Here is a 23,492-nt window from a genome sequence, read left to right on the forward strand (position 1 = left end):
TACAATATATAAACCATTCACTTACAAGACTGAGAAATGAAAGCAAAATGGACAATTTTGATCTCCTGTTGTTCCCTAAATTTTACTACTACTTAGATTACACCCGTTCCTCTTCTTCCCCAAAATGATGGCAGCTTTTTCAGAGATGTGGAGCAGTTTGGGCTAAAAAGGGGTATTTAATCTTAGGGCCAGAGGCTAAATTTGCAAAACAGCTTATCCTGGCTCCAGCCTGCTGCCTACCTTCCGCCTCCCCAAAAGCTGTTCAGAGGGCAATTTTTTGCACATGATCTATTTTGGTATCTGAGTCACTGCTTGTATGCCTTCAGAAGCAGCCTATGTCCATGCCCAAATTACATGATTATATCCCACTAGACAGAATAAAGCTCAGGTGGGAAACAGACGGAGCATCTGCACACTGACCTGTATCACTCCCCTCCTCTGGAATTTGCTAAGGACAGCTGCAAGTTCTGATGTGTGTCCGCGCAAAGGCCAGTGTACAGCCTCCGAGCAACATAAATGTTGTGAAAGTACTTATCTTGCTGAAAGATTGAAATAGAGGTACAAATAGAAATGTCCTAACCCCAGCTTGGGAACAAAGTCCTGCTGTGGAATGAAACTTTTTGCTACAGTTTCCTCTCTGTACCACTAAGCTGCAATAGAGGGCATTGGCTTAGGAAGCAGATCAAGAATTCCTTCTTTGCTGGGCACTTTGGAGATATAAAATGCTATGTAACACTACTGGCATTATTTCCTTCACATAACAGACAGCTCATTTGCATACCAAGGCTGCTTTCTGTCCTACCTTTTATCCTTACGTAAAATGCTCAGTGAAAATCTAAGATGAGGCTGAACGACACAAACAAACAGATATACAAACACACAGCACAGGCTTTCCAGAAGCACTATAGCATTGTGTTGAACATTATGCAAACAATTAAAAAAACTAATTATCAATAATATTACATACACTCACATAGTTGTCAGTTATAGATAACTACATCCACACTGTAATTTATTATTATTTGTTGATACAGTAGTACTCAAAAGCCCCAATAAAAACAGGTCCTATTTTATTAAGGACAGCACAAAACATAACACAGTCACTGCATCAAAGAACATTTAACATGAACTCTGAAAAACACAGATAAAGTAAGCAAATGGAAAAGAGAAGATAGGGAAGGATAAGGGGAAATAAAAGCTTTCAAAAGATTTTCAAAATCCCTTCGAAACAGAAACCCTGTTGAAAGCCACTGGGAGAACAGTGCTCCAAAATGTCTTACAAAACACCTTTCTAACTAGATGTTAAAAATATTAATTCCAGCTTATTTATTTGTTCATATAAAAAATAGTTATTTATTATGCATCAATGACTGGATCTTGTAGCACAAAGGAGTACTCTCTCTAATACGATGTCGCATGGACACATTCCTGACCCTGACTCACTATGTAAATTTTGAAGGTTAACTGACAAAAAAAAAAATTTAAAAGTTGATGATAGCCCTTTTCCTTCCTTACGCACCAATCCTTACTTTCCCCAGCCACTGGAAAAATAAGTAGAATGTAACATCTCGTGAGTCTTTTTTCTTTAGCTATATGAAGAGCCAGTGAATTTCCTAAAGCTGTTTCTGGGGTTTGTAGCCGATTTCACACTTTTCTGCCATACTTAACGTCACACAATGAAAGTTTTATAAAAACGAAAACCAAAAACCAAACTTTCCCCAAACCTGCCAAAAATACCCATCATCCATCCAACTACTCTTGTGAATTTTTTATTGCAGAAGCCCAATATTATTATTAAGCTGTTCATTTTATGTAGATGATGTATAATTACATATATTTTACATACTGAACTGATAAATACATTCAAGAGATTTGCTCTGGATGCATCAATTCAGTGGACAATGCAAAGTAAAAAACATACTAAAAGCTATGAAAACTTACAGCTTCTCTTCCAACAGTTGGGTAGAAAGGGGTACCAAATAATTTTCTCCCATTGATAAATGCCTTCATTATGAAATTGGTCACTATTGAAGAAAGACAAAGTTATTGGAAAACAACAGAAAAGGCACAACACTTTAGAAATTAGTAAACATTAATCATTAGTAGACATTAATAGCTTACTTTTCCTAGAGACTCCAGCACCAAGATTATGATTCAAGTCAAAAGGATCTGTGTAAAGATGGGGCGAAAAACAAATCAGAGTTGGAAAAAATATGCTGCAACAAAAATTTTTATTTTCATACAATAGTTTGGGTTGGAAGGGACCTTTAAAGGTCATCTAGTCCAAACTCCCTGCAATGAGCAGCGACATCTTTAACAAGATCATTTTAAATGCATTCACAGAGTAGATGATAGCAAAGCAGTGCTGGGTGTTTTAAAAATATGTGACTAACCGTAATAAAGAAAGAGCAATTTACTGACATATATTAAAAGTTAGGAATCTAATCTCAGTTGATAAGCTGTAGCACTTGCAAACAATGCTTTTCTTAATCATTGATGGCAGTTTCCTCACATAAAGATCCTGTGCAACAAGGAGAACAGATCCTCAAGCAACAGTGCTTGTCACTCCCTCATTAATGGAACAAAAATTCAGCAGATAAGTACCTTCGATGGCAATACATTTAGATGTCCACTGTTTCTCAAACGTAGTTAACAGCTTCTTCTGCCGGATGCTGATCACATATTCTTTGAAGTCAAATTCTTCAGTGTAGAAGCGCAGCAACCCTAGCCAGAGTTCTCCAAGTGATTCAGTGTTCTTTCCAAGGGAAGGCAGACGCTTCTTCTGCATGCAATTGAAGGCAAAATTTATACAGGTACAGTTATTGGAGTACTTCTCCATCTGAACTACCTCTCTAATTACAAGTTTGCTCACCATGAACAGTTTCACTTGGTTAAAGTAAGGTTAAATCACTACAGTTAACACCACCCCAATCCGGGACTGTTTATTGAGAGTAAAAAGTATCTTTCCTGATTTATGTTACGTAGAAACGTTTTAAAATAAACCAAGAAAAAGCAGATGCTGATTTCAGCAAAACAGAAGTCACTTGGGAAGTTATAATAATATGGATATGGAAGTTTAACTACCTTTTTATATATTACACCATTAGAAATATATTACTTTCCCATAAAAACAAGCTTTAAGTTTTAATGACTCTTCTAGAATTAGAATATTACCAATTCTTCCATGTCATCAAAGAAAAAAGCATTCCATCCATCCACCATTCTTTGTGGAATCTGTTTTCCATCAAATATCTGCCGAAACAGAGAGACACAGTTACCACTCTAATTCAAAGTCCCCATGAAAGACTTGCAGTTTTGCTGGTAAGAAATAGCACAAAAATATAGATCTTTTAATTTTAACAATTATTTCTTATATAGGCAGAATTTCCCATTGGTAAAAAGTCTGAAAGTATTTCTGCATTACTGCTATGCCTCTCTCAAATTACTTGGATATTTTATTTTCACTTGGTCTTTGCAACTGAGAAAACATGACTGAATTACCTCATCAAGATTCCAACATCTCTCTTGCCCACAAAATCTCTAAGGAGACTTTATGTGACTCCCATTACATTTTGACTTTTGCAAAGCCAAGGGGAAATTCCACTGTTATTTAAATGTACTCTCAGACTAGCAATAAAATAACAACCCCCAACCACTACTAAAGTATCAGCAAGAAAGTCTGAGTCTCAACTGCAGTGCTTAAGCCAATTTTCCTCTTGTACGCAGACAAGAAAAAAGTCAAAAAGGGATAATTTTCAGAAGTGCTTGGGAGTTCCAGAGTGTATCCAGAAAGACGTAGATAGCTGACTAATTATACTCTCCCCACCCATGCAATGGAGGTACAGAATGTTATTTTCTTAATAAAGTTTCCTGGCACATGTAAAATAGAATCATTAAAGTTGTACCAAAGTATTAGTTGTCTTCCCCCCGCCCCCCATCAAATCATAAAATATACTTTTTCTCTCACAGATAAAGTGTTGAGCAATTAGTAATGCTTCTGACAATAACCAATGGAAGAGCTGGACTTGCATCTCAAGAGCATCTGGCACAGTCTCATAATTACAGTTCGCTTCTCTCCATACCACCTGCCAATTATTTTTCTATCCTGTTCAGCATAAGTATCATCATAAGACCAAAATCCCAAAGTAAATGTAACAGCAGAATTTAGGTCCAACAGATTCCCAGTTTGTTGTAATTTTCTTGGTAAGTTTTACCCACTAAAACCAAGCAGGAGTCAGGAATCTGCTAATGCAGGAGGGCCCCATATTTCATTCATCCCCCTAATCCTAAAATCCCATACTTCTCATATTCAGCTTGAGGAAACAGTGCATCTGTTTTCATAGCTTCTTTTTCTGAAAACCTACCTCCTGAAGAACTGGAATAACCGGTGGATTTCTCTGTTGTAGAAAGTACAAAACCATAAGAATATAAGCATATGAAGATAGACTACCACGGGATGCATCACCAATGTCGCAGCGCTGAAAAAATACATTTTAAACAAAATACTGAATTAACATTTTATTACTCAAGACTAACAACTATGTCAGCAAACAGAAACCTCACCATATATCATGAAATATATTCATCTCATAACTAAAGCCTGAAAACTAAATCTCCTTGAGTCAAGTGTCATCTGGCAAACCCATAACATAATTTGACTAACATAAAACCAGAAAAAACTTCTCATCACCAAAATACCTTTTTTTTTTCTCCAGTGTGCCAAATTGAAAAAAACAAATCAAAAACCCCAAAACAAACCTCCACATCTGATATCCAGGTTTCAATACTGTAAAACTTAATTTTTCTGTTTCTATGATTTCTTACTGTTTTGGTTTCTCTCTTTTCTTTTTTAATAGTTAATTAACAGGCAAGTAGGTCATACTGACAACTTAGGCAATACCTGGCATTTTGCTAGCATACATACATATACCTAATTAAACCACGGTCCAGCCTGTGCAACACAGCATAAAACAAACATCAGTGAATTACCTTACTATGCTTGAAAATCTTATTACAGTATAACCTTTCTACAGCACCTGCTTCTAAGCTACCCTTTGCTTCAAGCATGTATCGTAACAAACACATTTTTAACCTCCTAGGTCTGGAAAAAACAGGGATTCAGAAATTACTTTCACATTACTAACAGCAGCAACAGTTGCTCCTGGTTTTTCTGCCAATACAAACAGAGGAGGAAGCATTTTGCTTAAACAGAGAGTATCTGGATAGCTATGAAGTCACCTTCATAAACGTATTCAAGAGTATATGTCCCACAACTTGGAAACTTGGTCTTTACAGCAAGATTATTAGAATGTATACAATAGTATGCAATACTACCAAAAAATGGAAAATTCATTATCATCAACAAAAGGCATTTTTAATCTGGACACAGAATAGACATGGCAATATTCTGCACTACTGTGACTACACCCCAAAAAATAATTACTAGTCTTGGTGACAGTATAATGAACATGTCCATTCCATTCCGGAACAAAGCTATTTTATTCATCTTGATACATTTTATTACATTAACATCTGGTAGCATGTTACACTTTATAGCTGTTTTTTATTTGCCCCCATTTCACTAAGCTTCTTTTGGATGCGTTTGGGGAGTGTATTTGTGCTTGAATAAAAAGAAACAACATGTTTTAATTATGAAAGGCTGCATAGTATAACACTTTGATAGCATATCATTAGAAAAAAAGATGCAGGAGTTTTCGTATGTGATATTTCCAAATTCTTAGAGTCAAGCGTATGTCCTTGGCACATCAAGTAGAAACTTAGGCATTCATTCATCAATCCATTCCTACTCCTGACTTTTACAGGAAGTAAAACAAGGCATGTAGGCCAGAAGAAAACTGCAGTAATCTCTGGGCTAGTCCTAGATATGGAGACTTGGGACACCCATGCACAGCCACATGCCCCTACATCTCACAGTTACCATTTTTTCTGGTTTCGTTTGTTTGTTTGGGGTGGGGTGTTTTGTTTTTTTTTTTTGGATTGTAGTTTGTTTGAAATCGAAAGAAAAAAAAAAAAGGAAGTTTTCCTTTCATCAGCTTTCTCTTGGAAATCTTTCAACAGATAGTTCAATCTTTCAATCCTCTTACGAGGAACGGGTGAGGGAACTGGGGTTATTCAGTCTGGAGGAGGCTGAGGGGAGACCCTATCACTCTCTACAACTACCTGAAAGGGGGTTGTGGCAAGGTGGGTGTTGGTCTCTTCTCCCAAGTGACTAGTGATAGGATGAGAGGAAATGGCCTGAAGTTGCGTCAGGGGAGGTTTAGATTAGATATTAGGAAAAATTTCTTTAGGGAGAGAGTGGTCAAGCATTGGAACAGGCTGCCCAGGGAGATGGTAGGGTCACCAGCACTGGAAGTGTTCAAAAAACATGTGGACGTGGTGCTTCAGGACATGGTTTAGGGGGCATAGTGGTGTTGGGTTAATGGTTGGACTTTATCTTGAAGGTCGTTTCCAATCTTAATGATTCTGTGATAGCAGAAGACAATAGGACTAAAGAACTTCATTCTGACACACACTATCAGATGGAGCATTGTCAGCTTAAGAAAATGCACTTCATATTAATAGCATTCTACTGTCTCCTTTCCAGTTTGTATTAGCAAAAGAAAACTCAGTTGCTGTATCAGAAAACACTGTATTACACAAATAAATACTTTTCTTTTCATATTACCTTTGCAAAAACTTTCATTGTATAGCCCAGATATTGCACTCTAGGATCAATAGCTGCGTATGTAGCCAGCATTCTTGTGTTATGCTGCGCCTGGGAAAACAAACAAACAAACAGGTATTTCAATGTAATTTATGGTTAATTATAGTATAGTCTGCAGTTCAAGCACAGGAGGTGCATAATACAATTAAAGGGCAAAAAAATCACTAAAATATTCCATAAAATTCAGGCAACATTTCCTGCACAAACATACATGAAAGGTGTAATCAGGACAGTATTAATGCAGTAACAACAAGAACAACCTTGGAAAACACCAGCAAAGAAAAATCTAAACTTAAGTCTGTAAGAGCACTCACATGCGAACAAATTCCACAAACTGCATCTTTTTCACAGGTGAATGTCAGCCCATTACATAAGAAGTCATGCAATTTCATTGTGCTAGATGTAAGCCAGAATGAGATTTACTATTCATGATGGCAGAAAGGCCACGGTAAATGTGGCACTAACAGCTTTTCAGAAGCATTCACAAAAATGCTTTGTGTGTGGTGTTCTGCTGTCAGGTTATACAGCTACTTGGGTCGGGCGGAGGGTGTGGGCCACTGCATTTAAATAATGTAGGAAAAAGAACCAAACACACAAAAGCATTTTAATTCTGGTTTCAAAACTATTCCCTCAAATGATTGAGTGAGTTACAATGAATTAAAAATCTTTCTTTGAACACAAAACCAAACACAAGCACATGCTTACCAATGTATTGTATAAACTGATATCTCCTTCTAAGCCACTTCGTCTGTGTTCAAATTTTACTATAGGCACTTTGGCTGTCGTTATAGGCAAGATGTTTCTCAAACCTGGGGAAGCAACACTTTAGTACATAAAACATTTCCATTAACTACGTATATAGTAGATGTAAATACAAAACAAATAATACTTTAAAACACCTACCTGGATGCTTCTTAAGAACTTTTGCCAAACCTTCTATTATTTCTTTACAGTTTAATTTCTAGGAAAAAACAAATATCACAGCTTCAGATGTTAAAACATGGATCCTATCCCAACAAGCACATTGACTATCAAATACATATTTCCGTGCGGAAAAGTCTACGTACAAAAAGAAGCATGCAATAAGCCAGCACATGAATTCATGTAAACTGGTGACTCGTATTGTCTATGTGGACATCTACAGTACATTAAATTTGTCTATAAGGCTTTAAAAGTAAAATAGACTCTATCTCGCTTCCATTGTGCAGAGTAGAGTGCTTCCAGAGTGCAACAAGCCAATGTGCTACTAGCAAAATCTTACCTTTGCTGTGTACAGAAATCGTAACTGAATTAAAAAACCTTAAAAGAATTATTTAATTTAAAATAATAAATTTTATCAATTTCAAAACTCTTACCTCTGCATTTTCATGTCCTTCTAACGTCATGCAGATATCTAGATCACTGTCCCGAAATCCAAACCCATTCTTTGAAGAGCCAAACAAGCAAAGTCTGGCTTTGTCTGACCAAAAGAGTAGACCAAAAAGAGATAAATCTTTTACAGTTGAATGGTAAGTGCTTACTATGGAATATTGCTTGAGATATGTATATGCCCATAAAAAACGCGCTTTAAGAGAGAGATAACCATGTCACTTCTAAGACTTCACTTTTGATAAAGGAGGAAGCACAATACTTTAGAAATTATTTCTAGAAAGTAACACAGGATAAAGCCCAGGTAATTTTTATTAGTGAGGTATATTACAGAGATACTATAACCATTAAATGGCATCTCTAAATGTGGTGCAATGTTTTGTGACATGCAACTGCATTTTTCTGTTTTAAACGAATCAAAACAATGTGCAAACCCAGTCACCAGTATAGCTTTACCTCACAGAAAAGACAGAGCTATTCTTAAGGCAGTCCACGCAATATTTCTGATTCCACTCATACTTTATCTAGCTTGCATACTTTTCCTGTGATTATTAAATTTGGTCAATCAGTAAGTTTCTGTAACCATAACATACTGTTCAAGAAGATAAAAGCAATATGATCAATATACTTTATGGAACATTCTTTCCCAATTATTTTGTTTGTATTTTTGTTTGAAACACAGTATTATAATGTATTTTCATTCTTGTAAAGGAAAGCAAAATTACGTAACTGAGAGGAAGCAATTTCTTCCTAACTGAAAAGAATACATTTACCTGTTCAACTGAAATCAATGCTAGGAAAAACATATATAACACCTATTCACAGCTTTTTTCTAACTTTTGATAGAATCGGAAATCTTAAGTCTTTCACGGTTCTTAAACAGGTCTCAATCCTTAGCTGCAGCCAGTAGTGGAGGGCAGAGCCAGTGAATGAAGTGTAATTCACAGTTCCTTGATCACTGGCCAGCTACAGCAGAATGGATGGCCCTCTGTGTAAAGCAACGGACTGTAATTCAGGAGACCTGGGTTTGGTACCTGGCTCTAGCAGTGTTTTACACCACCTCCAAAAAAAATCACTTTCCATCTCTGACTTCCATCATTGCAGTAAAATACTTTTGCCTATTTTATAAAGGGATCTGAAGATAAATAACTCATCAAGATTTCCAAGATACTTAAACACTGATGACTAGGCAACAAAAGTACTTGGCCCATGACCCAGATAACACTAAACCCAACTGGCCAGGGCCTATTCAAACTTATTTTCATCCTGACGATGATACTCCTGTAACTGAATTATTACTCTTGCAGTGCTCCCTCCACCCTAGGGACAGTTCCATGGAATAGCACTGAGGGACGTTCAGTTTAGAAATCTGCAAGATAGCTTTACATACGGGGGAAAAGAGATGCCACTGCTTTAAACAAGGAAAACAAGCAATAATGAGAAATGAGACAAATTATATCTTCATGCTCTAGACAACATGAGTGAAAAAAGCATTATCAAGAATCACTACCGTTACATACCATTATACTCTTTTCGAATAAATCTTTCCAAACTTGCCAGAATTTGTTCTCTATTTTGTTGCTCAGATAAAGGAGGGGATAATTCATCTAAATAAAAACAAGTTAAAACACAGTCAGACGTGACATTCAGCTGCCTCAAAAATCTTTTTCAGCTAATTAAAAGTATTGGATACCTTTTTTTTTTGTTATATTTACTTTCCTTGAATATGTGTTTTTCTTTTTTTATGATAGAGTTGTTAGGATTTTATTTCAGACGTCTGATTTTTCTGCAATTATTCAAACACAGGAGCAGCTTGGTGGGCACCTGGCATACAGCCAAGGTTAGTCCACCCAGCATCCAAAAGGGGCTTTTTCCAAAAGGCGGCATAGAATTTCACAAACCCAAAAACTAGTTTTTTGCCCAGACCCTAATTTCTGGGAACACTAGTAACTTTTTACAAACCCACTGAAAAATCCTGTATAGTATTCTAAAAATCTGTTATTAGAATTTGATATCACAACCATTAGTTATATGAAAATAAAAATATTGATGAATTTATAGCCTAGGGTATCTGAAGAGCTTCTTCCAATTGAAGCTACTGGAATAAGTAATTTAACCCTGAAGTTGTTGGGGTTTTTTTCCAGATTAGAGTCCACAGCTTACAGTGGAGTACAAACGCCTTTCCAACTTACCAAAACATCTTTTACACACTATATCAAGTATTTCCCGAAATCTGTCTGTCATTGGCGGTAGTGGTTTTAGATCAATTTTCTTGAAATCCTCTGGGCAGTCATTTTTGGAATGTCCATCCCGTTTGCAGATGCTGCATACTATAGTTGGTGGCTGGGGGGGGGGAGGTAGGGCAGGGAGTAATTAAAAAAAAAAGTGCACAAATGCAACTTTACTTTTAAAATAGTTCAACAAACCTAACATTTCCATTTTATATTTTTATTTAAGTCATGCAACCAAGAACACTTAACATGTGAACAGCAACAGAATCTCTACAAAGAACACAAGAACAGCTCTCAACAGGCTGCACTTAGTTCTCACAGTGCCCAAGAGCACCTGGAAATTCTACAAGAAAGTAGGAGAGGAAGGGGGGAAAAACCCCCACAAAACAACCAAAAATCAAAATCCAGGAAATTTTTTTTTCTTCTTCAATCAGAAAATTTTGCATAAGATGGGGGCAACAGACCATCTCATCCAAATGGCATACTCGTTTGGTGTTTTCCAGTTCTCAATAACAGGTACTCTAAAAAGGCTAGAGCTACCACTCAGACTGAAACAAACACTGGGAGAATGCTGTCATCCATCCACCCTCAGTTTTAGTGATTTAAAAGTAACAGCCTGCTGATACATGACCAGCACTGCTTAAATACACAGCTTACCTTTCCTGAAGTCAAAATAAACTTATCAAACACATAATGCATTTCTTCTGTAGAGAGTCTGCCTTCATCTTTGAGATCATGAGCTTCCACCATTGCTTTGCAGTTGGGCGAGGTAGCTGGTGTGCCAGTGCACATATTCTTCAGAGAAGACTCTGTTACCAAACTCTGTCTACTTTCAGCATCAGAAAATTCATTACTGGAATTTGTGTTACAGGGCTGATGTTCACTGCAGTTACAATGGTGGCTTAGCTCACCTTCAGTTACACAAACTGAAATTTCTAGATCATCCCTCTCTTTAAGTGATTTTTGCTTTAATTCACAGCATTCATTAGAAATAAGGGATAAAGCTGCTTCTTTATCTTCATCATAACTAGAGTCCAATGTTGAAAGTAGCAGAGATTCTACGTTCTTGGAAGTACATCTAGAAGCTACAGCTTCTACCATTTCATTACATTCAAGTTCATTCTCTGGTATGTTACATCCACTTCCTACATTTTGTTTATCTACAACTTTTTCCCCTTGTAGAAGGCAACAGTTGGCTACAGGCTCTTCAGATCTTGTGGATTTCTTATTATTAATTTTCCCTTTTTCTTTTTTCTTGGTATCTGGTTTGGATTTAATCCCATCTTTACTTTGTGGACATGCAAAATATTTATACGCTGTCCTAAATCGCTCCAGGATGTACTCAAATACCATCTGGCTATTTAGACTTCGTGCAACATTCCTCTTTAGTGCAAATGGATCTAGGAAGAAAAAGAACAATTTCATTAGTAATCTTTAATTTCTACATTTCACTAAAGCAGCTGAAATACCTAAGTTATGATACGGCAGTTAAAAAGAGATTCTTACAATATAACCCAGAATTTTATTTGGATATACTTAAGAGAATGTAGGGCCCGCAAGTTTTTTTGGACTTCTTCCATAAGAAACACAACACATGTGTGGCCCAGAATGGTTGGCTAACATAAACCATTCTAAATAGTGTTATTTAAAAAGAAAACCACAGGTATATTGTACCATTATATTATCGTAAATTTCTAACTAGAAATGAAAATAAACATACAAAGGCAAAATAAATGCAGGCCTGCCTGGACTTTTTCCTTCACTGAAGAAGGATTTGCATTTCCTTTAAGAAATTAATTTCTCTAAGAGTAACATTAAGGTTATAAGGATTATATGAACCAATCTCACCAGGTTTCATTCTTAGTCCTTCCTAGCGATTTCTAGATCAAACATGCTTTCCAAGTAAAAAGAGCACTTGCATAGTTGCTATAAGTTTGCCTGGGAAGATAGCATCAAACTGAGATTCTGTTACTTCATAATTTCAGTTACAAACTTAACATTAAAAAAAGGCAAAAATTAAAAACAAAAAACATAAAACAAACAAAAACACCACAAAAAGACCAACAATAGCAGGTATCAGAAACAGAATGCAATCTGTTTTTTGAAATTATTTCCTGTTTCTTCCTCAACTTGCCCTTTCATCTTACAGGTTTTAGTTTCCCACATGCTGAATAAACACTAGTTTTAAAACTCTCTAGCTAAAGATGATTGAAAGAAAAGAATTGGGAAAGGAAATTAAAGCCACAGGAGTGATCTCAAAATTCAACACGTGCCTCAACAATTCATTGCTTGCTTTTCTCCTTTTTACTTTTCCTTCTCGCTTTTCTTGTACGTTACTGACTTGTCCTTCAACATACCTTTAGTAACTTACGATTCTCTTTGACCTATTTCTCCTTGTTCTCTCCATCACCTTGTGTGTTACAGAAAAGCTACTTCATCAACATCTCTAGAAAGTGTCCAAAATTCATTATTTATGCTTTTATAAAAATACCACCTTAAATGGTTTCTTAACCTTCCTGAAATACCCGATTTCCCTATTCTTAAGGCCAATTCAGAATGCCATACATTGCTCTGTGACTTCCCCTTTTAAGTACTGTTTACATATTTTTCTGAGTTGAGGAACTGAATAAAGATGTCTTCCAGAAGTAATGACAAAATAATTTTCTTCCTTTCTCTCCCCAACGTATGTAATTCAGGGTATGTATTATCATCAAATTCATATGGTCTCACTCCCTGACAAAAGCACTTCCCTTTCAGTTTCACAACATGGAAATACTACCAACAGGGAAAGGGACAACAGAGGGTGGTGTGTGGGTGTGTTACTTTAATCGGTTTGCTCCAGTTCACTCTGATCAGAGCTAACCTCTCTACTCAATCTGCATTAAGAGTCAGAAGAAACAAACTGATAGCTGGTAACACTCAAAATACATCATGGTTTTTGGAAATGCAGCTAGAGGTGCTGAAAATTCATAATATCAGAATTATTAAAAAGGAATAAATAATAACTTACAGAAAGAATGAAACAGAGATAAGAACAGAATGACAAGAAACAGTGAGACAAATTTACACTTCGTACTTCAAGGACCAGAGTTGCAAAAAGTAGCACTAAACAGAAAATTTGTCTTGAAACTGACTAAATAGCTGACAAAATATAGAAAAAAAATTTACTTTCTCCTCCAATTATTGATTTAGTTTATTGTCCAGACTTCTTGTGACAGATCTGTAAGTATTAGGTAAATAAAGATAATAATGGAGGATGACTATAGAACTAGAAAAGGGTATTATCCTACCTTCAATGGCTATTCGCCTTTTAGGCCAGTTTTTATTCTCTCTGGTTAAGAGTTCTTGTACCCGTATGCTGATGACATATTCCTCCAAAGCAAATTCCAGTGTGTAAAACTTCAACAGTTCTAACCACAGTTGCCCCAGTGAAACTTGGTGAGGGGTTTTGAATGCTAATAGAGACTGAAACACATGGACAAGAATGCTCAGCTGCAGTAAGAAATGAAAACTCCTGGTTTCTTCCTGGTTCCATCCAATATTAATGTTTAAAGATACAATCAGGGACAAACAATAGAATATGGTTTTCAATGAAATAAAGTCATGACTTACATTGCCATGTTTCTCCTTTGCATTACTTTGGTTGTCCACTTCTGAGCTTGCTACCTTTTTACCACCACCTTTTTGTTGTTCAACTTTAGTTTTACTTTCCACTCCAACTGAGTTTTTTGCTGCACCATTTGTTGGTGGTTTGTACTCCCACCGTACAAACTCCTCTTCTTCTATACCTTTCAGCTGGTGGTCATCTGGCCTCTTTGAATCAAAACCTTCAATCTAATAACAATTAAAGTAGCTCTGAAACAAGACTGTATACAATACATACAACCAAAAGTTTTCACCAAAAGTAACACTGACAATTGTGATATTTATTCCACTCAAGAATAACGCATGTCAGAGAAATAAATTCAGAGAATTAAAAAAAGAAAGTATTTGCCTTTTCTCCAAAATACAGCATGACACAATTGCACTGGCTACAACAGCTGCTTCTTCTTAAAAGTCATCAGAATCATCAGGCATCAACTGTGTGAGGATTAAGTACCAATGCGTTTTATTTATAAACTTCTTAGGCAATCAAATTCTGCACATTTTATGACCTTGCAGAACACAGAAATAACATCAACAATTTCACTATAAGGTTACTATATTACCAAAGCACTTACCCAATTGCCCAAATAGGATGGTAAAATACGTGGTTTTCTTTGTTGAAGAAAAAATATCACCATTAAGGCAAAGGAATATGAGGGAATCCCACCTTCAGCCTGACAGTCAATGTGACAGAGCTGTAAGAGAATAAATCATTACTTTTATGATTTAACATCAGCGTTCTAATTCCAAATCTGTTATAAAAGGACAAATATTAAAGAAATGTGAGATACACACTAGAGTGAAACAGAAAATCTTTTATCTCGGAAACTGCAGTGGTCATGCAATGCCACACACAAAGTGCAAATTATACTAATTCATACAGTGCCTTAAGTTATACTATTTTATTTTCTGTTATTATCTTCAGTTTTATCACATTTTGTGAATGTGGGACACATTTATGTTCCTAGCTAGAATTTCAGTCAACTATCAGGTTTTCGTTGTTCTGCGATATCTCATGTATGGATATGGGGATTCTACGCATCTGGCTGTAACCTGATACTGATCTCTCCTATGGGAACTCAAGAGAGATGTAATAAACATATTGGACAGTTCTTTGTCGTTTCTACTGCTGCTTAGATGTTGTAAAACACGAATTTTTGTTAAAAACACCTTGCTAAATCAAGCAACAATAATAATATCATGCAACTGATTTTTCAATAAAGCCAAGACATTGCAAGTCAAGTATGGCCTGGCAGCAATTTCAGGACTGAATTACAAGACAGTTAAATGCTGGCTGTGAACATCGTAACTTGGTTCCTGTGATCACCATTGACATTTGCAAGAGGTACAGCAGGCTATGACAACAGACCCTTTTTTGAGCAAGTTAACTTTTTGCAATGTGACCTCAATAGCAGAAAGTTTGAGACCCGATTGCTCTGTTGAGCTGGTTTTCAAGGATCAATTAACTAGTTTTAAGGAACTAGTGTAATAGCTTGCTAACAGAATAGTGGAAGCTTCATATGTATTTACAGTTTCACACCAAAATCTTCAGTCTCATTCTGGCCTGTTAAGGAAAGAGGTGAACTAGTGGCATGAAGTTCTTTTCTACAGACACATTCATGGTATATCACACATTACATTGTATGCAGTACTTAAAAAAAGGAAATAAACACATTTAATTATCCTCAATATTTTTAAACTTACTCTAGCCCAGTAGCGGAAAGCCAAAACCAAGGGAATAAGGACAGGCTCCAGTTTACCAAGTGCAGCCAGCAGGTCAGTTGTGAGGCAAGCCACATCATTTCTAGCACTTACTTTACATGTCAAACCACTGCAATTACAAATGTAAAACAGATAAGAAGAGTTATCACCTTGTATATACAGATGATACTTTAGGTGCGGGGGAGATGGAGCATCACATCCACCATAATAAAAACATGCATCAGTGTCTCCCGATGTAAGAACCTGAACTTTTTAAACAAAAGCTACAGAATATAATTACATACTTTTTACCATTAACCCATCAGTTGTATCTAGAACTTTGAGAAGTTCATTACTGCTAAAAATATAAAATAGCATAAAGAATTTGCTCTAAGTTCTACCACTTCTTAATTGTGCAATCTTAACAATTATGCAACTCAACTCCATGTATGTCTTTCACATACCAAATCAATCAACCAATCAAACCCCCAGCCTGCTGCTTATTAAGAGTTGGTAAGACCACAATAACAGCTGCTCTAAAAACTTTCGGTTTGCTTCTCAGAATAATTATTTCTATTCTATTAGTAAAGGCATTTGCATAATCTACAAACACAGGAAAAGATAATGTCCACCCTTGTTGCATTTCCTTCCCCAGAGTTTCAATCACATACCTCTAGCCAGTCAAAGCAATGTGGACATCATACAGCAACCATGTTTCATTTTCGAGGCTGCTACTTCTTACAGATTTACTGACTGTGAGATGCTGTGTCCTCACTGGTAATATAGTATGTATCTTATGAAATGTTTTTAAAGCCTTGGATTACACTGCTGGCAGAAATTTTGAATACCATCTGAAAATTTTTTCCCCTATATAACTAAAAGTAGAACTGGTATTTTCAGACTACTACAACTAATGAGCTCTATGAGGCACAGAAACAAAGCTAAGCTTTATTTTCTAGATTGTATTTTTGTGTATAAGCAACCTTCCTTTAACATGAATGTTAGCTAAATGTTACAGTAATACTTCTTGTCAGGAGTGCAGGCAAGCAGCTGCTATGAATAAGCATCATAGAAATTCGTATCTCATTAAAAATCCTTTTCAATGACACGTACCTTTTAACATCTTTGCAAAAGACAACAGGAACTTTGGCATGAAAATCTGACTCCACATCCGAGTAGACAGCTAAGCAAGAAGGGAAAAAAAACCCAAACATTATGTATGAAAGTATTTTACATTTTTCCCAAATGTGTCTTCAAAACTATTAAATTTATACAACGCTGTTATAGAACAACTCAAATTAAGCGCTGCATAGCTAATCAGTAAGCAATAGTTTCTGTTTACTTTTGAGGCTCACCACCAGTATCACACAGCCAGAAAAAAGGAAAAAAGAAAAACCCTTGGCAGGAAACTGGGTTGGTATCTCTTCCAGAACCTTTTTGTCTTTACAACATTTGAAGGACACAAAGAGGTTGAATCTCTGACAAACCAAGAGGATAGTTTGAGAACCACTTATGGAGCTGACATACCAAAATTTCCCAAAGGATCAAAAATGCAATGCTACTTGTGTCACTTGGTTCACGATGTGCAGATTACAGGGTTAGATGACTTCCTGACAGAACAAGAAGGCTACAAATTTCAGATGTCTTTTAATAGTTCTCACTGGTGTTCATATGCAAGTGGAAAGTTGCTTTTGGGTTAACTGCTTAGAATTTCTCCTACAAAGTTAAATACTTTTTGACCTGGCATCTAACACTATTACCATAAATTCTGTCAATCTGAACTGGACTATCTGGTCTGCTATTCTCCTGCTGCAGGTTCTCATCTCTCATGTACACAAGCACTGGTATTCATAAAAATCACATTCATAAAAACAGCTCAGATACTCTGGCTGAAAACTAATCAATTTTTCTAAGTTTACAGAAAAATTAAGCATAAGAACAACTGAACAGCAGTTGGAATGTTAATTAAACAGAAATGAGATGCAACTAAAACTTACCACTGTTCTTCAAGATTTCAAGCACCTGTATCAGAACATCCGGTTGACTCATCTAAAATGACAAAAGTAGAGCAGGTTACATTATTCAGACTAACCTCTTTTATTTTACACTTTATTTAAAACTACTTAGGTTGCACAGCTAGTAACACTACGTTCTCTCCCAAAAGTGAAATCATGTGTCACTGTTAATGAAAAAGTTAACGGTATCTGTCCGCACCATGAAAACAGGTACTATTAAACATATTAGACAGCTTTCTTTTATCCTACAGCTTTTTTAGTTAGTACTTCTATTCTAGTTCCTTATTAACAGACTGCATAAAGTTAAAACAAAATACTTGCCATATATTCAACAATTTCAATGTCAACATATGCCACTAGAAATGCACAACAGTAAAGAATTTAACGTCAGTACTTTTCCAAGCGTTTTTAAAGGTTACAATTTTAAAATGTGTTTTCTTTTCTCCCCAGAATTCAACTTAAGGGTGCAAAAATAAGCTGTAAATAGTCCAAAGAAAAGCTAAAAACTCGCACCACCTTTGAGCCTTTGGGAAAAAGTGACGTGGTATACTGCACATGCAATTTTTTGGAAAAGGGCTCAGTTTTGCTTCCTAACTGCAGTATAATTTCAAAATGCTACGTGCAAGTATGTAACCAAAACAGGTATCTTGAATTCCACTGTAACACATACAATCAAAACAAGAGCAAGTTCAGCATTTGTACAATTCATAACAAGAATATGCTGCTAATATCCCATACTAAACATGAACCAGCAATTTCAATGTTTAAAGGCAAGTTATAGTGCTCTGCAGGAATCTTGTACCACAGTAAGCTGTAAAATGGGCTGTGACATCTACTTGCAAGTGACTAAACATAAAAGGGAAATTGTCACTTTTAGTCCCACCTGGAGGGGTGTGGGAGTGGGGGTGGTAAGGAAATGAAGACCTACAAGATTCTACTGTCTGAATCACGAGCACATAAAAAGCACACTTATCCAGAGCCAACTATTTTCATATTGCTTCAATGCTTACTCAAAAAAAAAAATTTAAAAACTGCTAGCATATGATTTTCCAAAAAACCAGAACTGGTTATCTAATAAGCGATGAAAACTTTATCCACTGTTTTCATAATACTCCTGACACCAAATGAAAGATTATATCCTTTGTGCTGTTCTAATACCGTATGCCCCAATACAAGATGAAGGCAATGGAATAGAAATAAATGTCGATGGCCTTGATCTAAAAAACGGTCTTAGTTAGTACAAGATAATATCTACACACCTTAGGGGGGAATTTGATATCAATGTTAACATCGCTGGTCTTAAAAGCGAATCTAGTTAAACAGGAGCCATACATCCTCAGTGAACAGTCTGGAAGAGAGAGAAACATTATCATTTAACAGCTAGTAAATAAATTATTCTTTAATGGAGGAGGCACACCTTGCTTTAGATACTGTACCTCCCAAGTGATACTCTCGCAGATTAATGAAAACTGAACCACTTTCTCACTCCTGTGAAGGCTAGTCATTTCTATAACACAGCATCACAGGAAAATGGATCATTCAACCAGTGTAATTACCAAACGCCCAAAGTTTTTAAAGCTGTTTTAAAGTATTTTTGTAATGCGGTTTCTTTGTTCTTAATATAAAACTAAATACAAAATATGAAATAGTAAAAACTGTCAGTGAAGGATTTTATTTAATAGCTTTTGTTAACTACAGCTTATTTCATTGCAGCAGTCAGACAATTATAAAATTCTTTGTTATCTCATGTACTTCTGTCACAAAAATTTTTTGTATGTGCTACAATCTATTACACTGAGCAAGTTCCTATGCATAATTCATTGCAAAACATGCATATAAAACATAAATTCATTATAATCCAAGACACAAAGTATCCATCAAGTAAGTGTTTTTGTGGTTAATACAGGTCCTTACCTGCAAAGATGTACAACAGCTCTAAACTAATTATAAAATAACTATTCAGTAACAATATAATGAGAAATGTCATTCCACTCCATAAACTCCATCCCACTTCATGATATAGTTTTTGTAAATTAAAACTTTCCTGTAATATATATTAGGGCTCTGACATATTTATGTCAGCTGAAAATTGAGACTATTCTCAATCCCTTCCAAATCCAACACCTCAAGCAGGCTCAGCTTGAGCAGGCTGTCCAAAACTGTGTCCAGTTGGGTTTTGAGAGTCTCCAAGGATGGAGAGTCCACAACCTCCCCAGGCAACTTGTGCCAGTGTTCAACCAGCCTCACAGTGAAAAGGGTTTGTCTTGTATTTATTCTTAGTACCTTTATTTGTGTTCTGACCAAACTCTCTCACACAGAACCACAACAAAAAAAACTCTTAAAAGAGAAAATAAATCTTATACATACACAGCTTCAAACAAGCCTTTCTCTATTTTTCACTACTTAGAAACTAGTTCTCTCAAAGGGAATTTCTGTACAGTACATAAATAAGTAACAACAATAACAATACTAATACATTGTAAGTACTTCCAATGGCTTTTCATAGTAGTAAGAATTTTTGCATAGTTCTAATGCAAGCTCAAGAGAAAATGATGCCAGAACATCCCGTGTTTTCTACACTGTGCATAAATTAAGTAAATTTACTACTACAGACTCCCCTTCCATTACCACTACACCTCCACATCAGCTCATCAGTCCAAACAAGTCAGCCAGCCAAGTAACAGTAACAGTAATTTTCCTGAGTATTTATATAAAAGTAATAATTTGCTTTGCTTTGTTTTATGTTAATATAGTATGAGTGGAAAACTCAATAGCGTATCAGAACACAAGTTTGCACTAGGAGCCACATATGGCAATATTATAGAGCAATTAGATTAGCAAGCCTCCACCCTGCAAGCCCCAATTCTACTCAGCACCTTATGTTTAAGCATGTATTTAATATAGCTCCTAAAACTAAAGTTGATCATCCTGCAGCAAACAAACAAAGTCTTTCTTACTGCGGTATTTTTATAGAGCAAAGGGAAGGTATGTCTAAAATAAAGGGACAGTATAGAATGTCAACACAGTTTCAATATAGATGAAATAAAAAGTTTGAAAACTTAATTTTTGTCAATAAGATTAATACTTTCTTCTGTTCAGATTCACTGAAAAATAAACTATTGATAATATAATGTCAACACTGCTGTAGCTCCAGAAATCAGCTCTCAAACTCACAGTGTATTAACTATAGGAGATGATGGGAAATCAATGCAGAGCAAATGTCAAAGATTATTTTATTATTATTTATATTATTTTATTTTTCCAACAGTTGTATTAATTTGATTTGAATGTTTAACATGCCCTATTGAAGTAACATACTATACTTCTGAAGGAGGAGGAAGGGGGAGACTACCATTCAACTTAACCAGACAATTTTTTTTTTTAAACAAACTTTATTAATGCACTGAAATTTGACCCATTGAAGCAAAAAAAATGGGACTAAGGATTTAACCTAGTCAGACTTTTTTTTCTAAATTATTCTTACTTTTAATCAACACATAGCACTCAATCAAGAAAAAGGCAGAAAAGGTATGATATTTGTAAATGGTTAAAGAAATGTAATGTTTTGACTTATTTAGAACAATTCCAGAGACTTTAGGAAACTATCGTTGATTTCAAAGTACATTTTAGGACCCATTAACCATAAATATATACGAGAAGAAATACCTGTTAAACAATAACCCTTGTCGATTTTAATGACTTGTTTTAATGAACAGTTACTAATTAGTATCTCCAGATATTTCAGATCACAATTAAGTACTAAAAATGTCTCATATGCTTACCAAAATCACTCATAGCTGAGGTCCAATTTTTTTCTTCCCTAAAACTATGGTTTAAAGAAAATTGCCTCATGCAACTTTTATCTGCCCTGAAAGATGTTATAAACAACTGAAGGACTAGTAGGAAAAAAATACATTTCAAACTCCTCCTCATTATCCCTTCCTGCGACATTTATATTAATTAAGCTTGGAAAAAAAAAAAATCTCTACTGTAACAGCCACACATATTCAGTAATGCTAGGTAAAATGTAAGGTGGAAAGGTTTGTAGAACTAGAGCCTGAGGGCGATTCCCAACGGCTGAGGCTTTAAAAACAACCAGGAAGGAAGTATTTTGTGCCTTGGAGATTTCCAATCTTCATCAGAAATCATTACTTTAAAGAGGACCAATAGCTTCAACAAACACACACCAGAAAGAAGCAAAAATAAGCACAATCATATTTTCCTCTTTTTGTAGGTTTGTTATCTCCTTTTAAATCAACTGCCAGTCTTTATTAAAATGCCTATATATATTAATATTGTATAATATAAAGATAATTTAACAACAAATGCATTAATTCACCATTAACGAAGGTAAAAAATTTGTGTAAAAATAAAGAAAAAGAAAAACTTTCACCTAAAGAAAACGGAGAATACTATGAATACCTGGTAAGGGCTGTTGAATAATTTTCTCCATCTCATTTACAATTTCTTGACGAATTCTGAAGTCATCATCTGATATGCCTTGTTCATTTGCTGCCTCAATGAGTGTAAAACTCAGAGCAGCCAACTGTGCAGAAGAGGGGGGCGGGAGGGCACGCAGCTCATTTTCTTCTTGTTTTTCCTGTATAATTGTTGGATGATAAAGTAAAAAACTGGTATTTTAAGAGAAAAAGGTTATCTCATACTATTGCACGATATCAGAACATACTGTTTGCTGTTTGAGTTCTTCCATTTACAGGGTCCTGACCAAACACTTTCAAAGGTAGGAACTCTGCCTGGCCTAACTGGCAAACGTACTAGTGTGGCTCACAGAAATGACAGTAGGTGCTCAGTGTTTAAAAGAGAACATGTTGTTTCACAGCTGGCAACTGGGGAGGAAATCTGCTGTGTTACATTCCTGAACCACATTTTCTGACAGTTCTGAAACAGAATTCATCCAAGGAAATGAAAAGTTGTAATTGTTCCTACATAATAAAAGTAACTGAGCTGAGAAAGTTTTTCTACAGTCACACAGATTTTTTCAGAGTGGATTGTACTTGAAAGAAAGGTATCAGAGGCAGAAAAAGTATTCCTAGCTGCAAGAAATTTTGATAAGTTGAGTCCCATTGCTGCCTAAACAGTTGGTGCCAGAAAGTGCCATTTTTAGTGCATTAATTTATAATCAATTTTATCCAACAGCAAGAAATGTCAGATGCATCAAGTCATTTGTAAGTACAACAATCACTTGTTTCACAAATTCATCAAGTAATGAAATCTGTGACTGATAACAGAAATAAATACTAACCAGAAATTAATTATGCACTCAGAAAACACAGCCCAGTAGAAAAGCGTTTGGTTTGTTCTAGGCTGCGTCTCTCAACTCTTCTGTTTTTTATTTGAACAAATTTAGCATGAGAAAGAATATGTACATTTTTAAAGGGCTATGTTTTTTTTAATGTCATTGCTTTAGGGTTTTTCTTGAGTGGGGAAGCCAGAGCTGCTGCTAAGCTTATTTGATATTCATGTATCCCATTGTAGAGCTGTAAATAGGTGTATTTTATGAAGTAACATTTAGACAGTTACACACCTCTTATCACAGTATTGTGGCACACAACATAAAGCTATTTGAAGACAAGTGTTAAAAACTGAAACCTCTCCCTGTCCTCTAGCATTTCCATTCAGTAGTAGAGAAACCTCATTCCTCAATTCTTATCTTCATGCCCAAATGAAAAGCATGGTATGAAAGTGTTTCCATTCAAACAAGGGACTGGTTTGTTGCTGTTTTATTGATTTTTTTCCATGATGCAATTTAGCAGTCAGCACGGGAACCAGAACCCTTTACAAATAATA

The 23,492-nt window shown here is 35.7% G+C and overlaps 1 protein-coding gene across 1 annotated transcript in view; it reads right to left on the minus strand.

The window, feature by feature from the left end:
- The window catches only part of ZCCHC11 (zinc finger, CCHC domain containing 11), a 40,989-nt gene that overhangs the window by 10,422 nt on the left and 7,075 nt on the right, over nucleotides 1–23,492 (minus strand). Inside the window, exons 4-23 of the mRNA XM_010288359.1 lie at nucleotides 22,107–22,284; nucleotides 18,944–19,032; nucleotides 17,667–17,718; nucleotides 16,783–16,852; nucleotides 15,673–15,799; nucleotides 14,544–14,663; nucleotides 13,936–14,157; nucleotides 13,614–13,788; nucleotides 10,981–11,723; nucleotides 10,285–10,435; nucleotides 9,613–9,699; nucleotides 8,080–8,183; nucleotides 7,628–7,685; nucleotides 7,430–7,533; nucleotides 6,686–6,775; nucleotides 4,365–4,478; nucleotides 3,175–3,252; nucleotides 2,605–2,782; nucleotides 2,122–2,169; nucleotides 1,942–2,024 (exon numbers count right to left, since the gene is read on the minus strand). Of these exons, the coding sequence (XP_010286661.1) occupies nucleotides 1,942–2,024; nucleotides 2,122–2,169; nucleotides 2,605–2,782; nucleotides 3,175–3,252; nucleotides 4,365–4,478; nucleotides 6,686–6,775; nucleotides 7,430–7,533; nucleotides 7,628–7,685; nucleotides 8,080–8,183; nucleotides 9,613–9,699; nucleotides 10,285–10,435; nucleotides 10,981–11,723; nucleotides 13,614–13,788; nucleotides 13,936–14,157; nucleotides 14,544–14,663; nucleotides 15,673–15,799; nucleotides 16,783–16,852; nucleotides 17,667–17,718; nucleotides 18,944–19,032; nucleotides 22,107–22,284 (2,871 nt within the window). The remainder of the gene's footprint in view (nucleotides 1–1,941; nucleotides 2,025–2,121; nucleotides 2,170–2,604; nucleotides 2,783–3,174; nucleotides 3,253–4,364; nucleotides 4,479–6,685; nucleotides 6,776–7,429; nucleotides 7,534–7,627; nucleotides 7,686–8,079; nucleotides 8,184–9,612; nucleotides 9,700–10,284; nucleotides 10,436–10,980; nucleotides 11,724–13,613; nucleotides 13,789–13,935; nucleotides 14,158–14,543; nucleotides 14,664–15,672; nucleotides 15,800–16,782; nucleotides 16,853–17,666; nucleotides 17,719–18,943; nucleotides 19,033–22,106; nucleotides 22,285–23,492) is intronic.

Source organism: Phaethon lepturus, unplaced genomic scaffold (genome assembly GCF_000687285.1).
Source record: "Phaethon lepturus isolate BGI_N335 unplaced genomic scaffold, ASM68728v1 scaffold19870, whole genome shotgun sequence".
NCBI lineage: Eukaryota > Metazoa > Chordata > Aves > Phaethontiformes > Phaethontidae > Phaethon > Phaethon lepturus.